Source organism: Anarrhichthys ocellatus, unplaced genomic scaffold (assembly GCF_004355925.1).
Source record: "Anarrhichthys ocellatus isolate YVR2014 unplaced genomic scaffold, GSC_Weel_1.0 scaffold27, whole genome shotgun sequence".
NCBI lineage: Eukaryota > Metazoa > Chordata > Actinopteri > Perciformes > Anarhichadidae > Anarrhichthys > Anarrhichthys ocellatus.
In genome coordinates, this window is record NW_022280057.1 from 905410 (window position 1) to 930019 (window position 24610).

The 24610-nt window shown below is 42.2% G+C and overlaps 1 protein-coding gene across 3 annotated transcripts in view; it reads left to right on the forward strand.

The window, feature by feature from the left end:
- The window catches only part of LOC116391746 (ecto-NOX disulfide-thiol exchanger 2-like), a 156518-nt gene that overhangs the window by 75548 nt on the left and 56360 nt on the right, over positions 1-24610 (forward strand). For all 3 annotated transcript variants that reach the window (XM_031862608.1, XM_031862609.1, XM_031862610.1), the window contains one exon: positions 23305-23442. In XM_031862608.1, the coding sequence (XP_031718468.1) occupies positions 23305-23442 (138 nt within the window). The remainder of the gene's footprint in view (positions 1-23304; positions 23443-24610) is intronic.

The window sequence follows — 24610 nt, forward strand, 5'->3', positions numbered from 1 at the left end:
CCCCCCCCCCCCCCCCCCCCCTCCCTGTCCTCATTTTATTTGAAACAAAATCTTTCATTTCCTCTCGTTGAGGGCATGTTGTGTAACTGAGAAGGATGGCCCGAGACTCAAAGGCTCAGAGGGTCCAATTACAAACGTAAAGGCGGTTGAGAGGTTTTATCTACGGTCCTCTTCCTGAAGCCACCAGCGACTGTCAGACTTCTGCACTTCAGCCCCAAAACACAGAGGAGCCGCCGCTCTCTCGGATTACCTGATGAATTATTTATATTGTCTAGGTGGACGAGATTTGTTTCTACTATAAATTAAACTAAATTCGGTTTCATCGAACCTCTGGTGTTTTGGAACTCGTATAAATTGTACAAGGAGAATGTTGGGCCCACATTAGAAAACTTCTTCCCGCTGCTATAATTTGAGATTGTGCATGTTGTTCTGTGATAACATAACACCATATTATACTAAATGTGACATGGTGGGCTCTCCATTACAGTCTTACAGAGCTTTACTAAAGTATTTTTCATATATTTAAATCAGTTATAAGGAGAAGAAGAAGGAACTTTCGGATGCCTAATTCCTATTTTTCTTTTCATCTTCCCTTGGGTTTTCGTCTGTGCTCATCAGTTACCTCAGTGAGAATCTGCCTGTTTCTATGCAGCACTCTGCTCACAGCAGCATGTTCATCACAGAGACCCCGCGGGCCTTTTTGTCTTCTATCAACACCTCTCCATCCCTTCCTCCCCTCCTCCGTCCTCCTGGCTTGTCTCTCAGCCTCCAGCCGGGTTAACTGGTCCACACCAGCTGCCTCTCTCTGCCTCGCATTAGCGCTCTATCCAAACCAATGTGCTGAACACCTTCTCTGCCTCGCCACCTTTTTTTCTAACCCTCCAACCCCCCCTTTCTCGTTTCACATGGCTCTGCGAGAAGCCGTTGCGCGAGTAGTAGTGCAGAAAAAGATCAGATGACTAGTAATCAACCCATTTGAAAGCATCCTAATTTATCTGACTGAACTGTGGGCTGATGGATGAGTGGACGCACACAACTGAAACACTCCTTTGTGCATGTTCACCTCTAATTAATTAGGAGGAGAAAAAACTACTTCAAGGAATAGCGCCAGCCACATGGGTATTTTATCATTTTGTCTATAAAATGCTTGTTTTTAATTTCCCAGTGCCCAAGGTTGAACCAGGAGAATCCAACAACATTTATTCTACTAGCACACAGTATTTGAAGAAGAAAAGCAGCAAATCCTCAAGTTGGATGAGCTGAAATCAAAAGACTTGCTTGTCTATGTTGGTCAGATTGCAAATCTGTTTACAATCTGTCTTGGTTTATCCCAAACGTCATGCAAATCAGGGTCAGCCCTGCTCCAGTCCAGGCTGGAGGTAATGGATCTGAGCTAGCATTCCCTAACAAATATCCAAAAGCTACTGAAACAGTGAAAACACTTTAGCCTAGCTAAGTGCGAGGCAAAAGTCTTATCGTCTTACTCGCGCTTCTACCTTTAAAACTCATCCAGATTAACGCCCTCTCGCCCGCACACACACACTATTCACGGCTCAAACAGATACGACAACAGCTCGCTGAGTCTTTTATGTGTTGAAATCCCAGGAGCCACGCGCTGATATTAGCTGTCAGCAGGGAGAACGGTGGCTAATGCCGGTGTAACTTTTGCTGCCGTCATCACCGGGGGGGCCAGACCATGACGGGCAGATGCAGTGAGCGACTGCTTCCACAGACTGCTCACTGATACAGTTACATTTGGGAGAAGTAAAGCGTAAATCTCTGTCAGACATCGGGCAGCATCTGAATCTCACACCGAACATTGAGGTGGACGTTAAAGGGGTCTGTAAGGGGACCCCAGTGATGTTTTTTATACTCTGACATTCTTGTTTGTCATTTGGCATCAGGAGGCCTGGTAAGCTATACTCAAAGGGTGCCACCCAGCCATAATTAATGCATGACGGCACCGGCTTACATACAACCCAAGGGACCGTCTGTTAATGCCAGTGATGCTCCGTCTATTAGAAGCCCATACTAGTTTACACAACATGAGACACCAGAGAGAGGATACAGAAAGTACATACTAGACTGTTTTATTATGTTTGAGCAAAAGCTCAATGAAACGTCATGGGACATCCGCACTGTAGCTCGCCGTGTTCTCTGACTCCTTCTGAAGAAACGCAAGCAAAACCTTATTTATAGGCTCATCACATTGCTTGTTGAGGGAAATGCAATGTGCTTCAAAAAAAAAGGTGGGTGTGTGGGTGTGGCAGTGATTTTATTCCTCTTCCAGTGGTAGTTGTGTTTTAATGGCTGAAGCTAACCTGAGGCCTCACCCTACTCTATCAGCCGCTCACTGAACGATCCCTCCTCCAGTCGCCCATCTGTTCGATTTTGAAAGTTAATCTCCGTTTTTATGACTTTGCAGCAGTCAAATGTGGTTTTGAGCTTTCAATACTACTGCGTTAAAAGGTCACTTACAGGTGTAAAACAGACTCTTGACAGCAATGTATCGCTTTTATCTTGTTAAATACAAAGTGCACTAGTTATAAACTTTTAATGCTACAACAAATAATTATTCATTAATCTGCTGATTATTTTGTCATTTATACAATATCAGAAAATAGTGGAAAAGTGGACATTGCAATTTCCCAGAGCTTCAAATATCTTCTTTTGTGAGACAAACTGTCCAGAATCCACTGATGTTCCATTTTACTGTCATGGATGACGAACAAAGCTGCAAATATTCACATTTAGGAAGGTGTAACCAATGACTTTTTGGCATATTTGGCGTTAAAAATGTTCTAATATATACTATAGATATTTATGCAAAAGTTGCATTAAATATGGTAATTCTATAAAAGTTTTGACTCTTTTTCATCTTTTTTTTTTATTTTCCATTTCTTTTGAGTCTTTACTTCAGTAGTCCTGACCGGACTTTATTAATAGACCTACCTGTTTTTACTCAATGGCATTCTCTAAAGGTCACCAATTTCACTGCAACAGCTGCCAAGACAAATTCAAACTTGCATCATACGAGTGCCTTTTGTCTGCGCTTTGAGAGGCTTGAGAGATCAGAAGAAAGATGATTTATTTCTGCTACGATTCTACATATTTCTCCCTCTGAGTCTCCATGGCTCCATAGTCTCATTAAATGCTGAACAAGCCTTTTATCCAACAAGGACTTGCACAGTTCTGGGTCCCTTTTCTTGAATTCAGCACCTCCCTCCTTCCCTCCTACCCTCCTACCCTCCTAGTGGTTGTCTGAGAGACGATACCGTCCTCATGCGTGGGTGGAAGAACAAGATGACAGTGTTTCAACTTCAGAAAATCCTCTTCACCCGGTTCCACTTTGTACGCCGTGCACACACGCTGTGCACACGGACTCGCCCTGTGATGTACTCTTTGGGAACCGTGCTCACATTCTCTGTTGGAAATGGATGACCTAATTACCGCAGCCCACAGTGATGCATTTGGACATAAAGTAGAATAATGAAGAAGTCAATAGTGACACGGTAGCAATGGGGAAATCTAGAACTGGCATTAGTAGAAAAGATTTACAGGGAAACTACTCATGCGAAGCATATTGATGACGTGTATTGAATGATTTCTTATTTATCACAGCAGTATTTTCAATATACATGCTAATTAAATGGTTCCAATGAGAAATGCAGATGGTTGCTGATCTGACTGTATAGCAGGAAGCACGTCTTTGCTTTTTGATGCGTCCGTTCTTATATATTGTGGCGGCCGCAGGGTATGCTAGCACGATGGCATTTGTATCAGCACAGCGGTGGCTTTGTTAGCAGCCTCTTGACGTCCCCTCTGCTCGGCTTGGCTTCCCCCTGAGGTGTTTGTATTGTATGAGACTGGCTAATGGGTTTAATCTGGTCGGCACACCTCATGATGAGGGTTTGTTAAATTCCTACGTTTGTTGTAAGGCATTGACCTGAACACCATTTGAGCCATTTCTCAAAGCCACTGAGAGGGAAGCTGAGATTTGTTACAATTTTACACTCTCTCTCTTTCACTTCTTCCTATCTATGCACCCAACCATCTTACATTGGGTCTAGTTTGCCTATGGGTCTATGTCTTCTCTCCCCCCCGCTTCTCTTTTGTGAAATTGTACTTGAGTGCTAGAGTGATTGGAGTCTATTATGGGGGCACGGTGTAGCTGGTTGTCCTGTGATAATGATGAGTTGTAGGTTTGAGTCTCTCTCTAGTTGAGCTGAAACATTTAGTCAATTTAGCAATAAGTGGATTGACAGAAAAGTAACAGACACACTTCTCTGGTTTGCTGCTTTCTTTGTTTCTTATGATAGTTAGTTAAATGTCTTTTGGTTTTTAACTGTTGGTTGGACAAATCACATGGTTTATTGTGAATAATCGGCAGATTAGCCAAAATTGAAAATAATTTTCAGTTGCAGCCCTATTTGTTGTTTAACTTGTATTTAAGCAGGTAAGGGCTACTGAGGTTGGAATCCTCTTGCAAGAGAGACCTGGCCAAGACCGTGTTATAAAAAGGCAAAACAGCACAATGGATAAAGAACAGATAAACAGATTCCTTTTCTAGACTTCTGTAAATGTGATGGCTTTCTTTGTGGTATAGACAGCATATATATATATATACGTCTTGTGATCTGATATAATGATCGCAAGAGAAATCTGTGAAATCACTTTTCAGAGATGTAAAGTAAGTTTGAGTGGCTTAATAAAATATACCAACTAGTCAGTCAACATATGGACAGAGATGTCTGGTTTGGTTTGGCTCCCTCTCAAAGCCATAATTCTGGTGGTCAGTAGTTACCACTGTGAATGTGAACAACCACACCTCATTGAAATAGAAGTCTTTTCTCTGGTGTTCTCATTTCAAGCCAATGGAAAGAAGGCTTCACTAGACATCAGATGTTCTCCTCCTACAGCTATCTCTCATGGCTCTAGTCAACCGTACCGCCATTAGACAAAAGATGAACCATTGAAATAACAGCAATGACCTCCGTTCTGAAAGCTTCACTCGAGGAAGCACCCGACTATTATTCATTCAATGCCCCCGCGACTCTGAGGAGGTCACTCTGCTGAAGTCTTAGATGTGGTCTTAAAAGCCTGACCATACTGGTATGTGTCTCCATTAGGTATCATGACCAATGACACAATTGACGATGACAGAAATGGGACAGTAAAAGCAATATGTGTCGCCATCCCCTCGCAATTTTCTTGCCACTCTTTATTGATCATGTTAGTAAGATTTTGATTTTCATAAGTGCCAGCCAAGGCATATATATTCCACGGTGATTGAAAGGAGATCTCATAACAGTGAAAGAAAACACTGATCCTCCATGCAACAATATGTTGATGGTGAGAAGAAATGTAGCCTTTGGGGGGAAAATAAGTTCAGTTTATGTAATATAAAGTCTTCATCAAGACAGAAGATCAGATCAGTATCTGATCTTTTTAACTAGACAGAAAAACAGAAACGATATCTTTGTGTTTCACTGTTTTGGGTCTTCAGCTGCTCTCGAACAGAGACGCAGTAGCAACAGATGTTTATAAGTAGAAATAATGCATCCTACCTGTCATCCATGTCTAGAAGCTGTGAAAAAGAGAAACATTTTGTACCGCAATCAATCTGAGATGCCTGTCTCATAAACAACCAAATGCATTGTTGAATAACTTCTGTATTCACTCTGAACATGCACCCAGCTGGTGCCAAGTGAATAATGAAAGAATCTGGTGGGTTTTTCAGTCCTCAGTTGTCAGAAACGTACTAAAATATTGCAGCTTTCAGTGTGAAGTCTTTCCGGGAGGCTTGCTCTTTTGAAACCCCGACTGTACCTCCAGCCCCTCTTGTCACAACACTGCAACGGCAGTCGTTACTGTGACAGAAAACTCAAAGAGAGCTGCCTGGATGGGGAGGCGGGGCCAGATAAGAGCCCTGGCAAGTTCACCGAGCTGTTGACATCTCCTCACAGCAACTCCCCTGGTTCTAATTGGCTACCGCTGATAAGATTCCCATGTTGTAATTGGCAGCTGCTGATAAGATGCTTTCAGCTGCTGCTGCAGCAGTCGGTGGCGGCATGGTGCGATGACAACAGCTCAGGAGTTGGTGGGCGGACGGGGCTAAATCCAGGGCCTGAACCTTGTTTTCCAGAGATACTATTCCAGTCAGGGATTGGCAGACTGGCTGTAACAAACTTTTTGACCAGAAAAATACTGCTTTAGGGTCCTAAAAACACATTTCCTCAACCAGTTTTTACTATGAATGTGGATTCCTACATGGGCACAATTATTTTTTTCCAAAGTTGTTATTCCACACCAGGCTATTTTGGCAATAAGTGAGTATTTCTCTGCATCAATCAGAATTTAGCACTTAAATCAGAATGTGATGCCAAAATGGGACAGACTGTACGTGGGGTTATTAACGTATGTTGTCTGGCCACTGTCCCGATGAAACCACGCCCACAATGAATTCTTGATTGAGAATATTTTCCCCCAAATGTTAAATCTTTTAAGTGTCTGTTCAGACACTTGAAAACAGTAGAAACAGTGACGTATCATCGCCCTGATGATGATCATCACCTTGTTAATATGAGAAACAGTTTCCTTTTTACACATCCAGCGGTTAGGAGCAGCAATTCCATTTATCTGGAGTCAGTTTACTTGTCGCCTGGAGAATTTAGGTCCAACATTTACTGTCCTTTAGCTCTGTCTCTACGAACTCCTGAGGTAAATATCCGGCTTGTCTAGCTGCCAAAGCTCCAGTGTGTTCACAAGCTAGTTGCTAACTGTGTCCGTTGAGAGTGAACCACAACATTTAAGTAGCCGTTGCCATTATAAACACTTGATTGAAACCACCTTTTCAGGGGCTTTAAGACAGGAAATGGATAGAATGGACATTACCATACGTAGCAGCACTCTTCTTCCATAAACAATGAAAAGGACGTAATCAAACCACAGGGACCTCTGTGATGCACTGGTTAATTAATGTGATGCAGATGTCTGTGCATAATGTGTACTACTACCAAACATTAGCTTGTGCTACATCCATAAGTCCAGTTTCCACTGCAACTGCTTCCAATTCAGGTAACTTGAAAACAGTCTATTGTTGCATTAGATGCATTGGTTGTAGAGTTGTAGCCTCCCATTAGGGCCGGCTATGTAGGAGGTCATACACAGTCAACAATAGTGCTCTTGACCCACATATGCCATTATGAGGTATATCCTATGATAAAGCCGTTCTTGTCATTATCTATAGCGTCTCCTATCCAGGCCCTGGGCCCACCCGGCTTGTCATGTCACAAAGATTCATTTTTCGGGCCATACCCCAGTTCTGTACTCAGGAATGTGCAGCTGACTCTGCTAAATCCTGGCCACTTTTCTTTCCTGTGGAGATTTCATTCCATTTGGTCATGTTTCAGGCCATACTCATAGATTCAGCAGATGTTTTTGCTGGCAGAATCAGCCCGAAGTCTCCTGGGCTTGAGCTGGAACTGCTGATAATGAGATTTTTGTGCTATTGTGTCCTTAGCCTAGATCTCTGTGTAATTAATATACTTAACGTCCCCATTTTTCTCCAAACCTTACTTCCTTTCTGTCCTCCTCGAACTGCTGGCCGGTGCACCTTATTGTCTGTATCATGCACAAGAGCATACAGGAATCTCTTTTTTTCTTTAATGATTGATCTCAAGAGAGTAATTACGCTTCTGTTTTTAGTTGGTATGCACAGGAAGCTCTGCCTGGTGGTCAAACTACTTTATGTGACATCTTGCTACACTGCTCCAGCTCCCAGAGCCGGGCTAATAAGAGGATTTGTGGGTGGGTGTGAGTACGAACTGCGGTTGAAGGCATTTGTCTCCGGGTTTGGGTTAAAGTTTCGGGTTAGAAAGACAAATCCTTGAGTTCCCAGGAGAGTGAGTATGCAGGCCTGTCCAGCAGTATGCAGGCACTACTTTACTTTATTTCCATTATAGTCTCTCAATTCCAGGAACAATCGTGTTAGTGCATTTTGCTTTGTCTCCCGAGATACCAGCTGATAAGGTCCCCTTACTTGATGTTCTTGGAGCTTTCAGCTGAAATATTTAGTTGAATAATATATTCACCGATAGACAAATGCTTTTATTGCCAGCAAATCTGATCAACTTGATAAATCCTTTTGAGTCCTTTTGAGCTCCAAAGATGATCTGCTTCCAGCCTCTCTAATGAGAATATTTGCATTTTTTCATAGACTTAGACTAGTGATCATAAAGTGGGTGAAGATTGAAACCCCTTGCCTCTGTCCACTAACTCCTGGTTGATGACTGGACTTGTGTAGAGTTGTGTAGCTTTGGTGAGATTCGGTAAAGGCTAAGATGAGCTCTAAATATAATGGACACCTGAGTTGTGATATGAAAGGTTTTTTTTGTGGAAAGGTGATAAGAGGGTTTAAATCCGTCTACATCCAGAACAAATTCTATTTTAAGTGACTTAATGTGACGTTGGAAAGCTTCTTAGTCAAAAGATATGACACTGTCTTTACTTTCAAGGATATTTAATTGTCTTTAACTTTATTTTTAGGCTGAATTGTGGGGGGGGGGAAGCAGTGTCTGTCATAGACTTGTAGTTGTATTACAGTTTGCTTCAGGATCTTTCCAGCTGTTGATTAACCATGACCATCAAAGATGTTTTCTCTCCAAGCATGGCATAATATAACACGCTATGAGGACTTACAGCACAGTTATTGCCTTCACCCAAACAAAGAATGACAGTCCCACCGCATTTTTTTTCTTTCTTTCTGAGGCCTCTCTCTTGTTCTTGACAGTTTAAACTTCAAAGGAGAGAGAAAAACGGATTTAAAGAAGCTCTTCAGGCTGTTTTTCCTCCTCGAGGGTGTCAAGCTGTCCTTCAGGCATCAATAGACACATTCTATTTGTGCCTCTTGTGCTAAACAAGGGTTTGGCTGTGTAGTGAATACTTGTTAAACAGCAAGCTCCTGGACGACCTGGACACAGGCTGTCTTGAACAAGTATTCTCCAGTGGAAGTGCAAGGTTCCAGGATTCTGTATTGAATCGTAAAAACACAACTTTGTATTTCAATTTTTCAAATTGTATCACCTCAGGTTGCCATGTTAATAGACATTGGTTTGGTTCTCCAGCATCTTTGTCCCTACCTTCAGTCACCTGATGGGGATCTTTAGATTAAAAATGTATGTCTGCTCTGTATAGAGGAGTAGGGTGTCCTTTCCTTCTCTCCTCCATATGTTCTGGGGAATGATGGAGGACACAAGGACTGACAGCACTGAGGAGGACATTTATTAAGCGCTGAGAACCCCACACTGTCTGTGAATCTTCTAAACTCTTATAAAATAGTTTGACAAATCAAGACTTGGGTTAAACTATTAAAATATGTTTGATGCCAGTAACCTTCTTTTGTTTTGAGAGATGACGTATTCAACTTAAAACAACATGAAGATGAAATTAAAAGGCAGTGAAAGGTTAACACAAGGAAAGAGGAGTTTTAATTTTTAAATTTATTCGTATTTGTGCCCTTTTTGTAATGAAACCGATTTTTGGATAACCGCGGTTAAAAAAACCCGAGGAAAGCCGTCCTGAGCAGTGGAAGCAAATCAAAATCCTAAATCTGAGCACTGAGACAGAGGTATCATGCTACACATCAGGGCTCGCGTGCTTGCAATCACATGCTGGAATCAATTATATCGCACAGCTGTTCATTTTCCCATTTGCTTTAACTGGCTCTGTACAATAGACTGAAGTAATATTTGGATCTGACACATTGTTTTCACCCAGAAACTTGAGTATTTCCTTTTTATTCTCCTCGTCCAAATCACGATCTCATTCGTCATCCGTTTGGCCGGCAAAGCTGTCATATTTTTCCGCTGATCCTTGTTGTCTTGGCTTTCTGCTCTGGCATTGTGTTTTGGTCATTGGAGTCTATTTCAAATATATTATGGGAGACTGAGCCAACCGAGGAAGCACCAAGATGACTTGTTGCACCCCGCAGTACATTTAAGATAGTGAGAAAGAGAGATATGACATTTAACAGATTCCCCTGATGTGATTCCGGTACGCAGCATCCGTGCACTTTATGCTCTGAGACTAGGGCTAGGAAATCAAATATCACAACATGTTTCAACCAAGTACCTCAAACTCTTTATATTGCGATGATATCGTAGGGTTGATCATTGGTGCCTTCACAAAATATTAACACAATGTTCTTGACAAATAATAATCATTATTGTGGATACAATGACTTAGTGGGTAAGCAAAGGATAGAATAGTCTAGTACGTTCAGAAAATGTCATCACATTACTGTAATGCAGCCTTTCAAAGACAACACTGCCGTATAATGATATCCAAAATACGATATCTAGTCTCATCACTTGATCGTTATAATATTGATGTATATAGCCCAGCCCTGTCTGAGAGTCGGGACATGTGGTGTATGCTGTGTGGATTTTCTTCAAACCCACATTTAAAGGGGACATTACATGAAAAACACACTGTTGTTCACATACATTTGGGTATCTGGAGTGCCTACCGTCTCAGCCCGGTCCCCATCCGAGTATCTCCACCCACAGCTGGAGAACTACCTTTGCAAAGGTGCGCCATATCTTTCTCAAAGCAGACTGGGCTTTTTAGAGAGAGTTGGAGCATTTCACATTAAGGGTGAGTACAGGTATTTTCACTTTTCCTATATCTCCTCTTACCAACTTAATTGAAAATTAGATGAGATGCTTGTCAAACTTCCTGTCAAATAAGAAAAATTACAAAAAGACGCGCACATCCGATGTCTGATGGGATGGCTGCTGGATCAAATAAATATTTAGCAGAATTAAAACGGATCTGCACATCAAGTAGCTTCCTTCAGAAGGATTTCCTTCTGACAGCTACTTAGTGTGCGTTATCGGTTTCAAAACGTTCTGTCAAACCCTGCGAGTAGTAATATTAGTCACATAGACTGTTGGATAGAGAAGGACTGGACTGGAACGACGAACATAAATATCCATCCCCGTCAAGTGGACCCTGAGTTGCTCTTCAGTAATCTTATTCTTGTGTAGTTTCTTAATGAAATGAGTGTGAATTTACTCAGAATGTTGGCGAGGAACACTAACGGCACTCATTTTTAGCTGCCTCTTTGATGCTGTTTATTTCTTTTCTGGTCTTTTCTCTTTGTGTCTGCCCACATCGCTTCACATCTCTATATCTCTTAGTCATCTGCACAATACTGAACATTTTCTTTGTGTAAATGAATGCTCTGTTCCTATTTTTGCTGAAAATGAATAGATTTTTGGGCAGCTTTATTACCTTTTATGCAGTTCACTGTTCTTCTACCTCTACTTGTTACATTCCCTGCTTTGCTTGTTTGTTATTTTTGTCTGAGAATAGTTTGCTTTGTTTGGTGAACAGACGGGCACCGCAGGAGAGCTGAAAGTCATGCAAATTGCTTATGATAAGTCATGTTCCGACATAATGTGTAATGGATGAGGGAGAGAGTTAAATGAATATAACATGTATATATGAACCGAGCTGTCTTATTCCATTAACCTCCTCCGTGTTTATCTAAATTCAGTACCATGACGTTCCTCGCTCTGGTTTGGAGTCTCAATAGATTAGCTCGTATAAAAGTTCAGCCCCCCCGTGACTTTGTCATATTAGAATATATAAGTTTTACTCCCCGCTGGAAGTATGCACTTTGTGGAAACGCTGCAGGAATGTTTCCCGATTACTTCTCATGAGGGAATCTGTTCCATTTCTGTTTTAAGTAGATATAATAAAAAGCTTTAATGCTTTTTTGTAAATCGGTCACATTAAAACTGAATTCAACCAAAGCTAATATGTTCATACGGATATATCTGAAACATTTTGTTTCTGCTATGTTAGACTCTAGTAGACTATTTATTGATAATGTTCTTAGCTTTATTTTAGGGGCAGTTTCAATTGACATACTTGAAAACTGAAAGCATATAAGAGAAATTGCACGAACAGATTTGAGTTGTTGCATCTGTGGTCTGACCGGTGGCACCATTTAGGAGGAGGTGATCTGTGACTGCTCTTGTGGTATGTGTCACATTGATCCCTGTCAACCCTGATGATCTGCACCAAGACTGTTTTCAAAACACACACACACACACACAAAGACACACACACTCCAGGCCACAGTGCCATAGAGCCTGGTCAACGGGAACAGCATCGTGTTTCACAACTACTCCAAAAACGGCAGTCAACGGCTCTTTTTGGGAAAAAAAAAACATTTCTGTAAAACAGCCTAACATAAAATATAGCAAAGTTAACCCACATACTGTACCTGCAGTAGCATGTGAATAGTCACAATAGTACACTACATTTCTACAAGCTACATTTCTAGAGCTACATCAGCAGTTTTATGTATAGAACTAAAGATTATATCACATCCCAAAACTTAAAAATATCACCACATTCACTTTCTACTTGTTTAAAGTAACTGAATGGGACATACATATAGTAGCAACAATACTGATTGCGCTAAATGGAAACCCTCCCAAGTAAAGTTCAGAACAGAAGGCGTCGGTAGAGCTAGTGAAACACATGTATAGTTTTAACAATAAAACCTACTGTTAAGGTTTTATAGAAATATTAACATACATTAGCTAGCACAGAAATATGTTAACAGCACTTTGAGTTAGGAAAATAGGAAATATAACAGAAGTGCGGAGATCAACAAACGAGTCATCGATTACCAAAATAGTTGCTAATTAATAAAGTTATTTTTCAATCCCTCACATTATCTGTTCTACGTTATGAGGACTCTTCTCCTGTGTGATCGTAAACTGAATGTCTTTGATATTTAATGGGAACTTTTCATCATTTCTTGACATTTTATTGACTAAACAATCAATCAAGTGAACAATTGGCAGATTAATTGATGACGAAAACAATTGTTCATTGCAACCTTTTTATGTGCTGTTCATAATTTAGTGCACAACATATTCCCAGCACCGTCTGGCTCCTCCTACCACCTCTAGTTCTGTCAAGATAAACGCTGATGAGGTTCACCGTGTCCGAGCTAATTTGCGACTTGTCTACGTTATCTAATAAAAGTAATAGGATGCTTTATTGATCCCTGCTTGCTTACACAGTCAATGCACAGAGGCTTAAACATATTTCATCTGGTTGAAGCGGTTTGTTTTTATGCACTCGTGTATCACATGCATTATACGGCCAGGTTTCATCTCTTCCTTTTGCGCAACTCACTTTAAATGATCAAATTGCCAATTACCTCCCTCCTCCTCCGATTGTTGTTCTGGTGATAGTCAGTTTTTCCCCATCTCCAACACACTGTGTATTAGATAAGATTGCATTACTCACAAATCAGTATTTACTGATGTGACAGCTCGGCCATCATAAAAAAATATTTCAGATTCATAGTGGCTGCAGCTGTCACTCATCTACCCCCCTCCAGTACAGGGGAATACAGTAGATGCTGTGCATCATTTGCACATGAAAATGAGAAACCGTTTCTCCGGCCCAGTAATGAGATCTGTTGGACTTGTTGTTTTTTTTCAGGGTAAATGAAAACAATAGACATTTGGAGTTAAAAGCACATCCCAAACATTGCTTATGGCATGGGAGCATATTTTGCATCATACTTCACTTGTTCATTGTGCATGTTTAGATTAATAAGCCAGCAAATGACAATATGGTTGTGTATCGTATGATGCTTTAGTAATTCATCGTGCATGTTCACATTAGAAAAACTCCCATCCTTAGTGTTTGCCTCACAGATTTCCCAGCTGTGTTGCAGGTGTGACGGAACACACGGGACGATAATCAGCTTCTCTGTAATTGGGCAAATCTTCACCGCTGTCGGTGTGGACCGAACTATGTCTGCAGCCGCCTCTGCAAACGCGTTCATCAGCGTAACGTCCTGTCTCTGAGACCTCACCGTTCCTACAGATTAGAAGGAAGCATTTTGTTACGTCATCAAGATCAATGCTTCGCTGCTTGTCACTAGTGTCTTAGTTGAGGATGCTTCCAGTATTGATGATTACAGTAGAGATGTTCAACAGACTAATCCGATGAGTCTTTAACCCCAAAGGTAAAAGATACATGAACATTTTTGTCTCACCTGGTAAACTCATTAAAAGTGCCAGATACAATAAAACCGTTCTAAATATCTTGGCATTTATTTTTCATGAGAAATGCCACCTCTCTTATTCTGCCTGTCACCATAACCTGTCACCTGCTATTGGAATTATTCTGATAGTGTGTGAGGGATTCAGTATCTGCCCCAGGCAAGATTTCAATCATTCATTTAAAACATGCTCACTTTATTCATCAGCTCCTCTTCGACACTGTTGCAATGTCTTCTTCATTCTTCTTCTTGAGTCATCATGGAGGAAAGATGTTGCATCTCAGCAATCATCAGGGAAGTTTAGATCGCTGACAAGGCAATTAAGGACTTTTCTGGAGAAAGCTTTTCCCCAAGGTACAGCGTGATGCAGGCTTTAGAAAAGCTGCTGAAGAAAGAACACAAGAAGTCCAAATCCCCATGCACATTCATTAAAAGAAACAGAACATCAACATAATCTTCCCCACTGTGTGTGGAACCTGCCAGGAGGCTGCTCAAAGGCTGTTTACATGGAGGTGATCACTGTGGCAAATAGTGGAAGACGCGGCATCTGAATATTTTCCATTGTGCGCTGTGGCTCAGGAGCGGTAGCGCCAGTCTGACCGATGTTCTGCAGCAGAACTGGAAGAAATGTCCCGGTTCTGCAGCTCTCCAAAAGCTGAACCTGGTCCAATCAGAGCTGAACCTGGTCCACTCTGAGCTGAACCTGGTCCACTCTGAGCTGAACCTGGTCCAATCAGAGCTGAACCTGGTCCAATCAGAACTGAACCTGGTCCTGCACATTTTAGTTATTCTGACCGATCAAAGATGTGAGAATCTGAAGGCAGTTTATCTGCGAATAACAAGTGAAATCGACAACACTGGAAGTGTGATTATTGCCGCCTCCGACCACGTAATCACTTTGCATTGTCCGAGTACAGCAGTGCACTTTGTTCAATGTGGCCACCATCTAACTGAGGCATTCACATGTTCACCGGGCGCTGTGGCAGGTATTATTGATTTCTGCACCAAGTTTTATATACATGTGGCATTTTATAGCCATGCCTTGTTTGTTGTGCTATAGATTCCACAGACAACCTCGTGTCTCTGTATGTGTTTTGATAGCATTGATGTGGTGAGTGAGGTGAGCTTTGTTTGAGATCTCTCTTCTTTTTCCTCCCCTCTCTCGTGCACCTTCATTCCTCTTTCTCCCTCCCGCCCTGTTATCAGAGTAACCTGTTCTCGTCTGTCACCTCTCTCGGCCCGATAAGGAGGGAAAGAGGCATGCTCGTGACCGGGAACGGATGTTCCTCCTTGACAACATTGACACAAATACAAATGCCTCTGCTCCATTTGTGTAAAATAACTCCTGATAAGGCCGTAGGAACTGAGGTTGTTTACTACTCTGCACAGGGAAAGTCTTCAGTGAGATGGTGAGATAAACGCTGATGTCCACCGTGCATCTGTTCTTCTTTTTCTCCCTCATTGATATACAATACTATAAATTCATAGATACATAAAGCAGTTATCATGTCGGGGGGGGTTATGGCTCTGCAGCTCTCGGTGTGCACTAGTGTCGTCATAGCTCGGTCTAATCGTATAATATGTTTTAGTCTTCAGCATTACGCGAGCCAAGTGTTTAAACTAATCTAAGTAATTGTAATTAGGCATTCGGCTGTAGTGGCAGAGTAAAGATGATTGGAGTCAGGACAGAGCAGCTTTAATATGCTGGATTGTCACGTCAGCAGTATATCATTCCATCCCTCTCAATGTGGGTGATTTGTTGGGATGAATGCAATATGCGGTTGATTTTTTTATCACTCCTAATGTAAACATTGAGGCAACAAGAGCAGCTGTCGTTGACCTCGGGACTCGGTGGTGGGTGAGAATGTTCACAGATAGAAAAGTAAATTGATGTTGCTGCAGAGCTAAAACATTTAAATGTCATTAAGTTAACACATAAAATCAGAGGCAGTGAGTACACAGCATTGTTACCGACGCGTTTGATGGCTGTCGCCTGCTCTGTGGTGATTGGCGGTTGCGTGTGGTGTGTATTTGCAACGGGTCTGCTTTCATTGATGAGCTAAAGACTGACGTGTCTCTTCTTTATCAATGTGTGTGCAATCTGCTGGAATGGATTCATTAATGAAGCGGAACAAGTAAAGAATGGAATCGATCATATTCCGATGAGGGTTCCTGGGGGGGTCAGATGAGCGAGTTAATGAGTATTCCGAGTCCTGCGGAGGATGTGTTGGATTTTGTGCACTTTGACTCACAGGACTTAATCATGAGCACCACAAATGGGTTTTTCTTTTTTTTTTTTTTTTGTGAGCGTGTGCACCTGATTGGACTGTAATGAGTTGGAATATGCATTACTCTTTTTAGTGTTTTGACAGAGTCAGAGTTTGAGTCACCTCTGCTGTGGATTGAGCTCAGGTTAGTTCATCCAATCCAATTTTGGAGAATGTAATTTGATTTGACAACCTGTGCTGCGGCCACCTCATTAAAGTGACGGTCACCTGTTGCACACAAAAGACAACGTAGATTCACTCCCAGCCGTCAAATTGCAATGGATTTATTTGCAGCGGAGCCTCGTCTCTGCATGCAGCTCATTAGGGATTCAGTGTTATGATCACATTTTAAAGTTGCACAAAATTTAAACAAGGCACCGTCCCATTGAAATTCTCTGTGCAGGAAGATGCCCGTGGTTTTCTCTCGCCCCGTTTTGGAGGGTAATGAAATCACTTATTCTGTAACGGTATAAAGCCATCGCTCTTCTAGTTCCACTAATGACATTACAGTCAGCCCTTCAACAGGCAGGCCATTTTGTTTCACCTTGTTTCGCCTCTGTGACCGACTCATTTTTGTAATATCTATGGAATATTCCTGCCAACGTAAAGGTACTTCTGTGGACTTTTCTTATATACAAGTAAAGTTTCTATTTACACTCGGTGTATATCCTTGAGGACGAACTACCGATAAACTCCTAAAACATTTTCAGAGCTGTATTTGTTTACCTGATAGTCTTCTTTATCCTTTGGTGGTTCATTGTCGTGTTTCTTGGCATGTTACCACCACCTGTAGATCAGTAGCAATGGATAATATGGAACTCCTCTATCTCGATATGTCATTTTATAGCCCCATATCAACACATATCCTTTACATTTTCTGGAATATCAGTTTGTGGAAACAATAACGGACATGAATGTGATAATTACTTGTCAAATCAACACAATTGATGGCTTTTAAGTCAAAATGATACTAAAATTGGATATAACTATAACGGTAGATACAGGAGTAAAAGGTTTGTCCGATGTTAGGCAATCTATATTATTTCACAATATGTATAGTCCTATTCCCAGGCCTTGCTAGTCAAAGGCAATAACACTCAAAAGCAAACGTTTTGCCGTAGTAGCAACCAACACGGTGCATGATGAGCTGTGACATCTGGCCAACATCCGCCTCCTTCTTGGCAGGAGCTGTCAATCTCTGTGAACTCAACTCTTATTAACACATTTATTTATCAGAACATATCGAGGTGATTGAAAGAGAAATGGCAGAGGGTGTTTCTCACACTTTTCATATATATCTACATACTGTATATACAGTATATACATATATATGTATATATACAGTATAATCTCCCATGAGCCCTGGCTGTCTTAAGGCCTCTTCTGTCATCTTTACATCTTCACTTTGTTGTCTTCTTCTCTGGTCCTAAATGAGATGTGGTGTAGTATAAGACTCGGGGCACTCTTCACAGTGCCACTACTAATCACCAGACCCCTACCAGTTTTATCATAATTAATAGATCAAAGAAGCGGAGAGAAGGGCGGTCATACATTATTAAACAGACACTGCGTGTGTATGTGTGTGTATGTGTGTGTGTGTGTGTGTGTGTGTGTGTGTGTGTGTGTGTGTGTGTGTGTGTGTGTGCTCTTGTATGTTTGGCACGTAAGTAATTTAAGCATAATATAGTTATCTTTAAGGGCACATTTCTCGAGTTAATTCACCATAGATAAAGTTGCACAGATGGTCCTCAAAACAGGGTTTTCTACAAATGCATACATCTTATCTTATTGCTCTTCTGACGTTGTGAAGAGACTCATTTTCCCAGATGACCCTTGAAGTGCTCTTCTGACGTACCTCCCTCCTCGGAAACACACTCACACAAACATACAGACCTGCATTAAGGTCAAAGAGGCGTCCGCTCTCGGTGAGCAATTGTGCAGCGACGGCATTTCTTCTTCTACAGTATGTGCTTCCCATGCATATGTGAGGACCCTTCACACAGCCTTACAGATGGATAATGGCCGACATCTTCTCCCGTTTTATTTTTTCTTCCTTTGGTTGGAGGAGAAGTGTTGAAATTTAATTAAGCTCATCTATCTGCTCTGCCACATTGTGATCAGCGATGACATTATATTATATGTTAATTGTAGGCTTTCGCAATTCCTACTTTGTTGTAATGACTATCATCAGGTGTCTGTGCTTTTATTCATTGCTGCGATGATGAAAGTTGAATTTGAGGTAGCTTCCATTTTCTACTTCACTCGTCTTTCTGTCATTTCGTCCCATCGGCATCACATCTGTCTATTAAAAGCCATCTTGTCTTTCTCTTTCTGTCGCCGTTGCTCATCTTTTAGCAGCCTCTTGAATTGGCTCCCTGGGGGCCGTAATAAACCTGTAGTTAGCTGTTAAAACCATGTGCATTTTAGACTAAATGGCCCCTAGCGTCTCTCTCTGCCTGCTGTTGGGTCTTACAGCCAATGGGCCTTAAAATGACTTAATTTCCTATCTGCCTCCTGGGGGAGCTTTTAGGGGAGCTAAAAGCCGGTCACAGCCCACAGAGAGTGAGTATCAGGAAAGCCTCGGGCCGGCGTGGACCCCGGCTAAATCAAAAGCACTATCGCTTTAATTGCCACGGGGCAGTTTCAACGCAGAGATACTGGCGTTGAGTTGGAAATTGTAAATTATACCATAACAGTTTCCAAACAGTTCCAAAAAGTTTACATATTCAAATTGCTTGTTTTGCCCAATCAACAGTATTTTATTCAAAGATATTTGATATCATAGAAAACTAACAAAGAGAACTAGAAAATAAACACATTTGAGAAGATGGAACCAGCACATTTATCACGTTTTGCTTAAAAAAAGGACTTGCACGACTGATGGGTTCTCAAAATAGTCGATAACAGTTTCTAATATTCTACTATTTCTCTAATAATATACTTGTCTGTTTTTGTTTACCATATTTTATTGTAAATTTGTGCAACCCACACAAGTGGCTCAGGTAGTGCAGCTCATCCAGGTGGCGCATCAATGCGAGCTGTGGCAAGAAGGTTTGCGGTGCCCTGCAAAATGACCTCCAGCAGGCCACAAATGTGCATGTGTCTGCTCAAACGGTCAGAAACAGACTCCATGAGGGTGGTATGAGGGCCCGACGTCCACAGGTGGGGGTTGTGCTTACAGCCCAACACTGGGCAGGACGTTTGGCATTTGCCAGAGAACACCAAGATTGGCAACTTCGCCACTGGCGCCCTGTGCTCTTCACAGATGAAAGCAGGTTCCACTGAGCACATGTGACAGATGTGACAGAGTCTGGAGACGCCGTGGAGAACGTTCTGCTGCCTGCAACATCCTCCAGCATGACCGGTTTGGCGGTGGGTCAGTAATGGTGTGGGGTGGCATTTCTTTGGAGGGCCACACAGCCCTCCATGTGCTCGCCAGAGGTAGCCTGACTGCCATTAGGTACCGAGATGAGATCCTCAGACCCCTTGTGAGACCATATGCCGGTGCGGTTGGCCCTGGGTTCCTCCTAATGCAAGACAATGCTAGACCTCATGTGGCTGGAGTGTGTCAGCAGTTCCTGCAAGACGAAGACATTGATGCTATGGACTGGCCCGCCCGTTCCCCAGACCTGAATCCAATTGAGCACATCTGGGACATCATGTCTCGCTCCATCCACCAATGCCACGTTGCACCACAGACTGTCCAGGAGTTGGCGGATGCTTTAGTCCAGGTCTGGGAGGAGATCCCTCAGGAGACCATCCGGACCATCCATGCAGACCTCATCAGGAGCATGCCCAGGCGTTGTAGGGAGGTCATACAGGCACGTGGAGGCCACACACACTACTGAGCCTCATTTGGACTTGTTTTAAGGACATTACATCAAAGTTGGATCAGCCTGTAGTGTGTTTTTCCACTTCAATTTTGAGTGTGACTCCAAATCCAGACCTCCATGGGTTAATAAATTTCATTTTCATTGATAATTTTTGTGTGATTTTGTTGTCAGCACATTCAACTATGTAAAGAACAAAGTATTTAATAAGACTATTTCATTCAATCAGATCTAGGATGTGTTGCTTAAGTGTTCCCTTTATATATAAGCTCAAGATACACTGAGCACACAGCTGAAAATATTTTGGCTTGTTTTTTTCCGCTGCTCTTACCTTTCTCTGATCGTTGGACCTTTGAATAAACAAGGAAATATCGGGACTCAATTAGCTACTTTTCATCCCATGCAGACAATTGGCTTCAAAGCAGCAAAGCAGACGGCTCTAATCCATGTTTTCACTTCAAAATGTTTACCCACATTGATTCCCTCATTGGCAGTATTGTCCCTGGCTCCCATTCCCCCTCTCTGGCAAGGTTAACGTATGTGTGCCGGGCTGTTTACTTGCTCATGAGTGTATCCCTGTGTTGCTTTTCACAGCAGCTGTTTGCTATTCCTCCCTCAGCTCTACATATCGACGTGATGCTGTGGGACGGTTCCTTTAAGGCTCACTCCTGCCCTCAGGGTCACTTTGCCACATCAAAATCAAAAGGTCTCAGTGATTGACACACAGAGCTGCAAGTCTGACAAGTATAATTGATTCATGGAGGACGGAGAGTGTGTGAGAGAGACACTGGATGAAGGACAGGCAATGGAAAAAAAAAGCAATGAACCAGGTTAAGGATGCACTCAATGAATGGGAGCACAGGGCCAGACGGATGAAGTGAAGGTGTAGGACTATTGTCAGCGGGGTCTGAAGGCTACTGTAGAGGACTTAACCTGACCCGGTACTAACGGCACGCCATCCAGTCAAATGAATGAAAGCCTTCACGGTCAATAACAACTCCGTCCCCCAGTGATGAACAGACATGAATTCTGCTGAAATGTCTTTAGAAAGCCGTTGACCTTGAATGATTTCCCATCAAAGACCAAACGGTGTGTTGTGTTTTCACTCACAATTCAGTAGATGAGACGAGAGGACAGAGGGACACGTGGAGTAAGGAGTCCTATTTGTTCAATATTGACCGAGGTGACGGATTGTTATTATTATTTGTCGTGGGAGTATGATGTAAGTCATGGTGCATCACTATTGTGATATACTGTATATATCATGATAGAGAACATTTTCTAGAAATTTGATTGAGAAACCATTTACAGATAAACTAGATGGGCACTGCTGGTTCAATCTTGGCAAACAAGTCATCGAAGTCTCTGGGAAATTGTGACGGGACTTTTTTTTACTGCTTTTAGGCATTTAGTTGACAAAAGGAATCGTGAATTATTCACCTCAATATAATTGTATAAACATATATATGTAATGTTCATCACAACTGCACTCAACACTTTTAATTTGTCGAAAGATTTGTTGATTTTATTGAACTCAAAGACCCAAATAAGCTTCTATCACTCACAGAAACACAGAATTTAAGAAATGTAGGATTATCTCAATATTACAATTACCAAATCTAAGCCATGTCGAACTCTATATCTTATCAACATATAGATATTGTTTTCCCCAACTCCAATTATTGTTATTTGTGTAGCCAAGCAAGGGAACTCAGGGTTTGACAGGTGATGTCCTCAGTCTGAGTGTGTGTGTGTTCAGGAACAGTGACGACCGTTAATGCGCCGTAAACTGTATCAAAACTGCTGTAAACCAGCTCTCCACCGCTCCTCGAAAGTGTCCCCAGTTAATAGGGTTGTGTTGGTTAACAAGCCCATGAAGTCCTCGGGAAGCAGCATTATCACAGCGACATACGGACACAGGCGGTTCTTTATCAGGCCTCTGCATGGCGGTGACGGCGTACAGCTCCGAAATTAGCAGCCCAGAGAGGAAGACAAAGAGGCAAATGACATCATTACACATTGCCAGCTGTGTCTGAACACCAGAAATACCAACATAGTGGTTGTTGTGCAGACAGACACACACACACACGGTTCTACACAGAGCTCAGGGTTGCCTCCACAGTGGGCTCTGCCACAGACCTTCTGAGGTGTGAAGTGTGTGTGTGCAGGGTGCAGCGCTTCTCATTATTAACAGTGGTGTTGGCTTTGGCATCGGGAGAGAAGAGGGCAGCTCGGCTCAGCCAGCAGTCAGCAATTTACAGGTCTGTTGAGGAGAAAGAGGTCGACTGGAGGAGAGAGAGCATCGCAGCATTTAGAGCTGCAGACTGGGAGAATGAGCCGATGCGTTCATGTTGACTTTACTGCGAGGGGTTTTATTATGGGGATGTAAATGTGTTTGATTTATTATGCAACACTTGGCAGTAAACCATGAGTCTGTGGTTGTGAGTTTGAGGTGATGTGTGTGTGTGTGTGTGTGTGTGTGTGTGTGTGTGTGTGTGTGTGTGTGTGTGTGTGTGTGTGTCGTGCTAAGTTGGGGATTTTTCCAAGGTTTAGTACCAGAGCGCCTGGCAAATGCCTGATAGCATCAGGATTTATGCTTAGTGCCATGATAATCTTGTTTTACGCTGCATTATTTTCTTACTCTGACTTGCAAATGAAAGCTCTGATCTTTCACTGGAGTAGTCATTGGTGTACAGTTTGTGTAGATATATGAACCCATTGCTATTTTTTAAATAATTAAATGATTCTACAGGCCAGGCTGTTAGACATTGGTTGCGGCAAGTGAACAAACCCGCAACAACGGGATGAATAGATTCTTAATGACGGTGTTGTTGAATCCACTTTGGTGTCAGACTGACTGCAGGGTCACAGTGGGCCGCCCTCTCCTCTCTCCCCTCAGACAGAACACGGAAATAAAGGAGGATTTATAGAGAGGAGGTGGCCGGAGACGCCATGACAGCGCCACACTGTTGAAAGCAATCTCCCACCTCAGTCTTGACCGTAACACGATTCCTCCTCTGGCATGACCCTGTATCATGATGATTTATAGGAGGCAGGGAAGATACTGACTCCTCTCTCCGTCCCCTTTCCTTGTGTCTTTCCGCAGAAGGGATCTGTAACATGACGATGGACTCCAACTCGATGACGATGACGATGCCCATGCCAGACCCCAACCCCTGGGCAACGGCCATGAACAACCTGGGGATGCCTCCCATCGGAATCACTGGACAGCAACTCATGCCAGGTACCAAACAACCACGGACGCCTTGGTGTTAAGAGTTTATTTCAGTATTCCACCGGCAAAGATTATTAGGAAATGGGCGTTTATTTACAGTGTCTATCTACATGTTATGAGGCGAGAAACGTCAAGATTTTGTCATGTTAAGAAGACTATTTTCCTGCGTTTTAGTTGCCCAATAACAAGTATAATTTCTTTATTTATGTTATTAAGCAGCATCCTATACAGGCTTTTATGTTACATTAGATGTCCTTTTATCTAATTTTGAAACATTTTATGAAGATGTATTCACTTCAGAACTGCAGCTTTAGCTCGTACACCGTTCCCATCATAATAACTTGATTTATTTTGGGTGCAATAGTTTTTACCCCTCTGGCTATTTTCCTTTTAAGGCATAGCCAAGTGTTGCAGAGGGACCCAAAAGAAATTCAATGTAGAGGATTCTTCAAAAACCTCAGTATTTACGATTGGATCTGTTTCCAACGGCTGGTTGTGTTTCTGCATCTAAAACGGATCATTTTAATTCTGTCATTTACAGAAAGAGCAGGACTTCCTATAGTGTGGAGTGGTAATGTTTGACTGCATTAGCGTTCAGCAGTGTAGGAGATCTGCTGCTGTGGAAGTGTGTGGCTGCATTGGTCATTTAAAGTAAGTATGTTTGAATAAGCAGAACAAGCTGAAGCTGAAGCTGAACCACATGAGCTTTGTCAAGCAAAGACAAAAGAATACATATCTTCCCAATTTCTGCCCCTCTATTTATATCACACATGTCAGCTAATGTGCACACTAGAGAGTTGAGCTCGGCACTCTACAATGACAAAAGGTCTATTGTCATTGGTTGAAAAGCAACTGTTTAACAGTTGGGAACCAGCAGTTTATGGGGGTTAAAGCAATGACATTCATTTCATTATTTCTCCGGTATTGTTACAACCTCAGGGAGCAGAATGTAGAGCTGCTGTACTGTGATCTGCCACGATGATATTCATCGCCACCGATTGCTCTGCTATCTATAACGTTGGGTTCAGCTGCACCCTCCCACTCTCCGTCTCTGAAGAGTTATTCTGCCATGTCTTTTCTCTATCCTCAGTAGAAAGCCTTTCCCTAAAGCCTTTTATAAATCACTTCCCCCTTCTTAGCTGAAATGCACTTTCATATTTGAAATATGCCAGGCTTG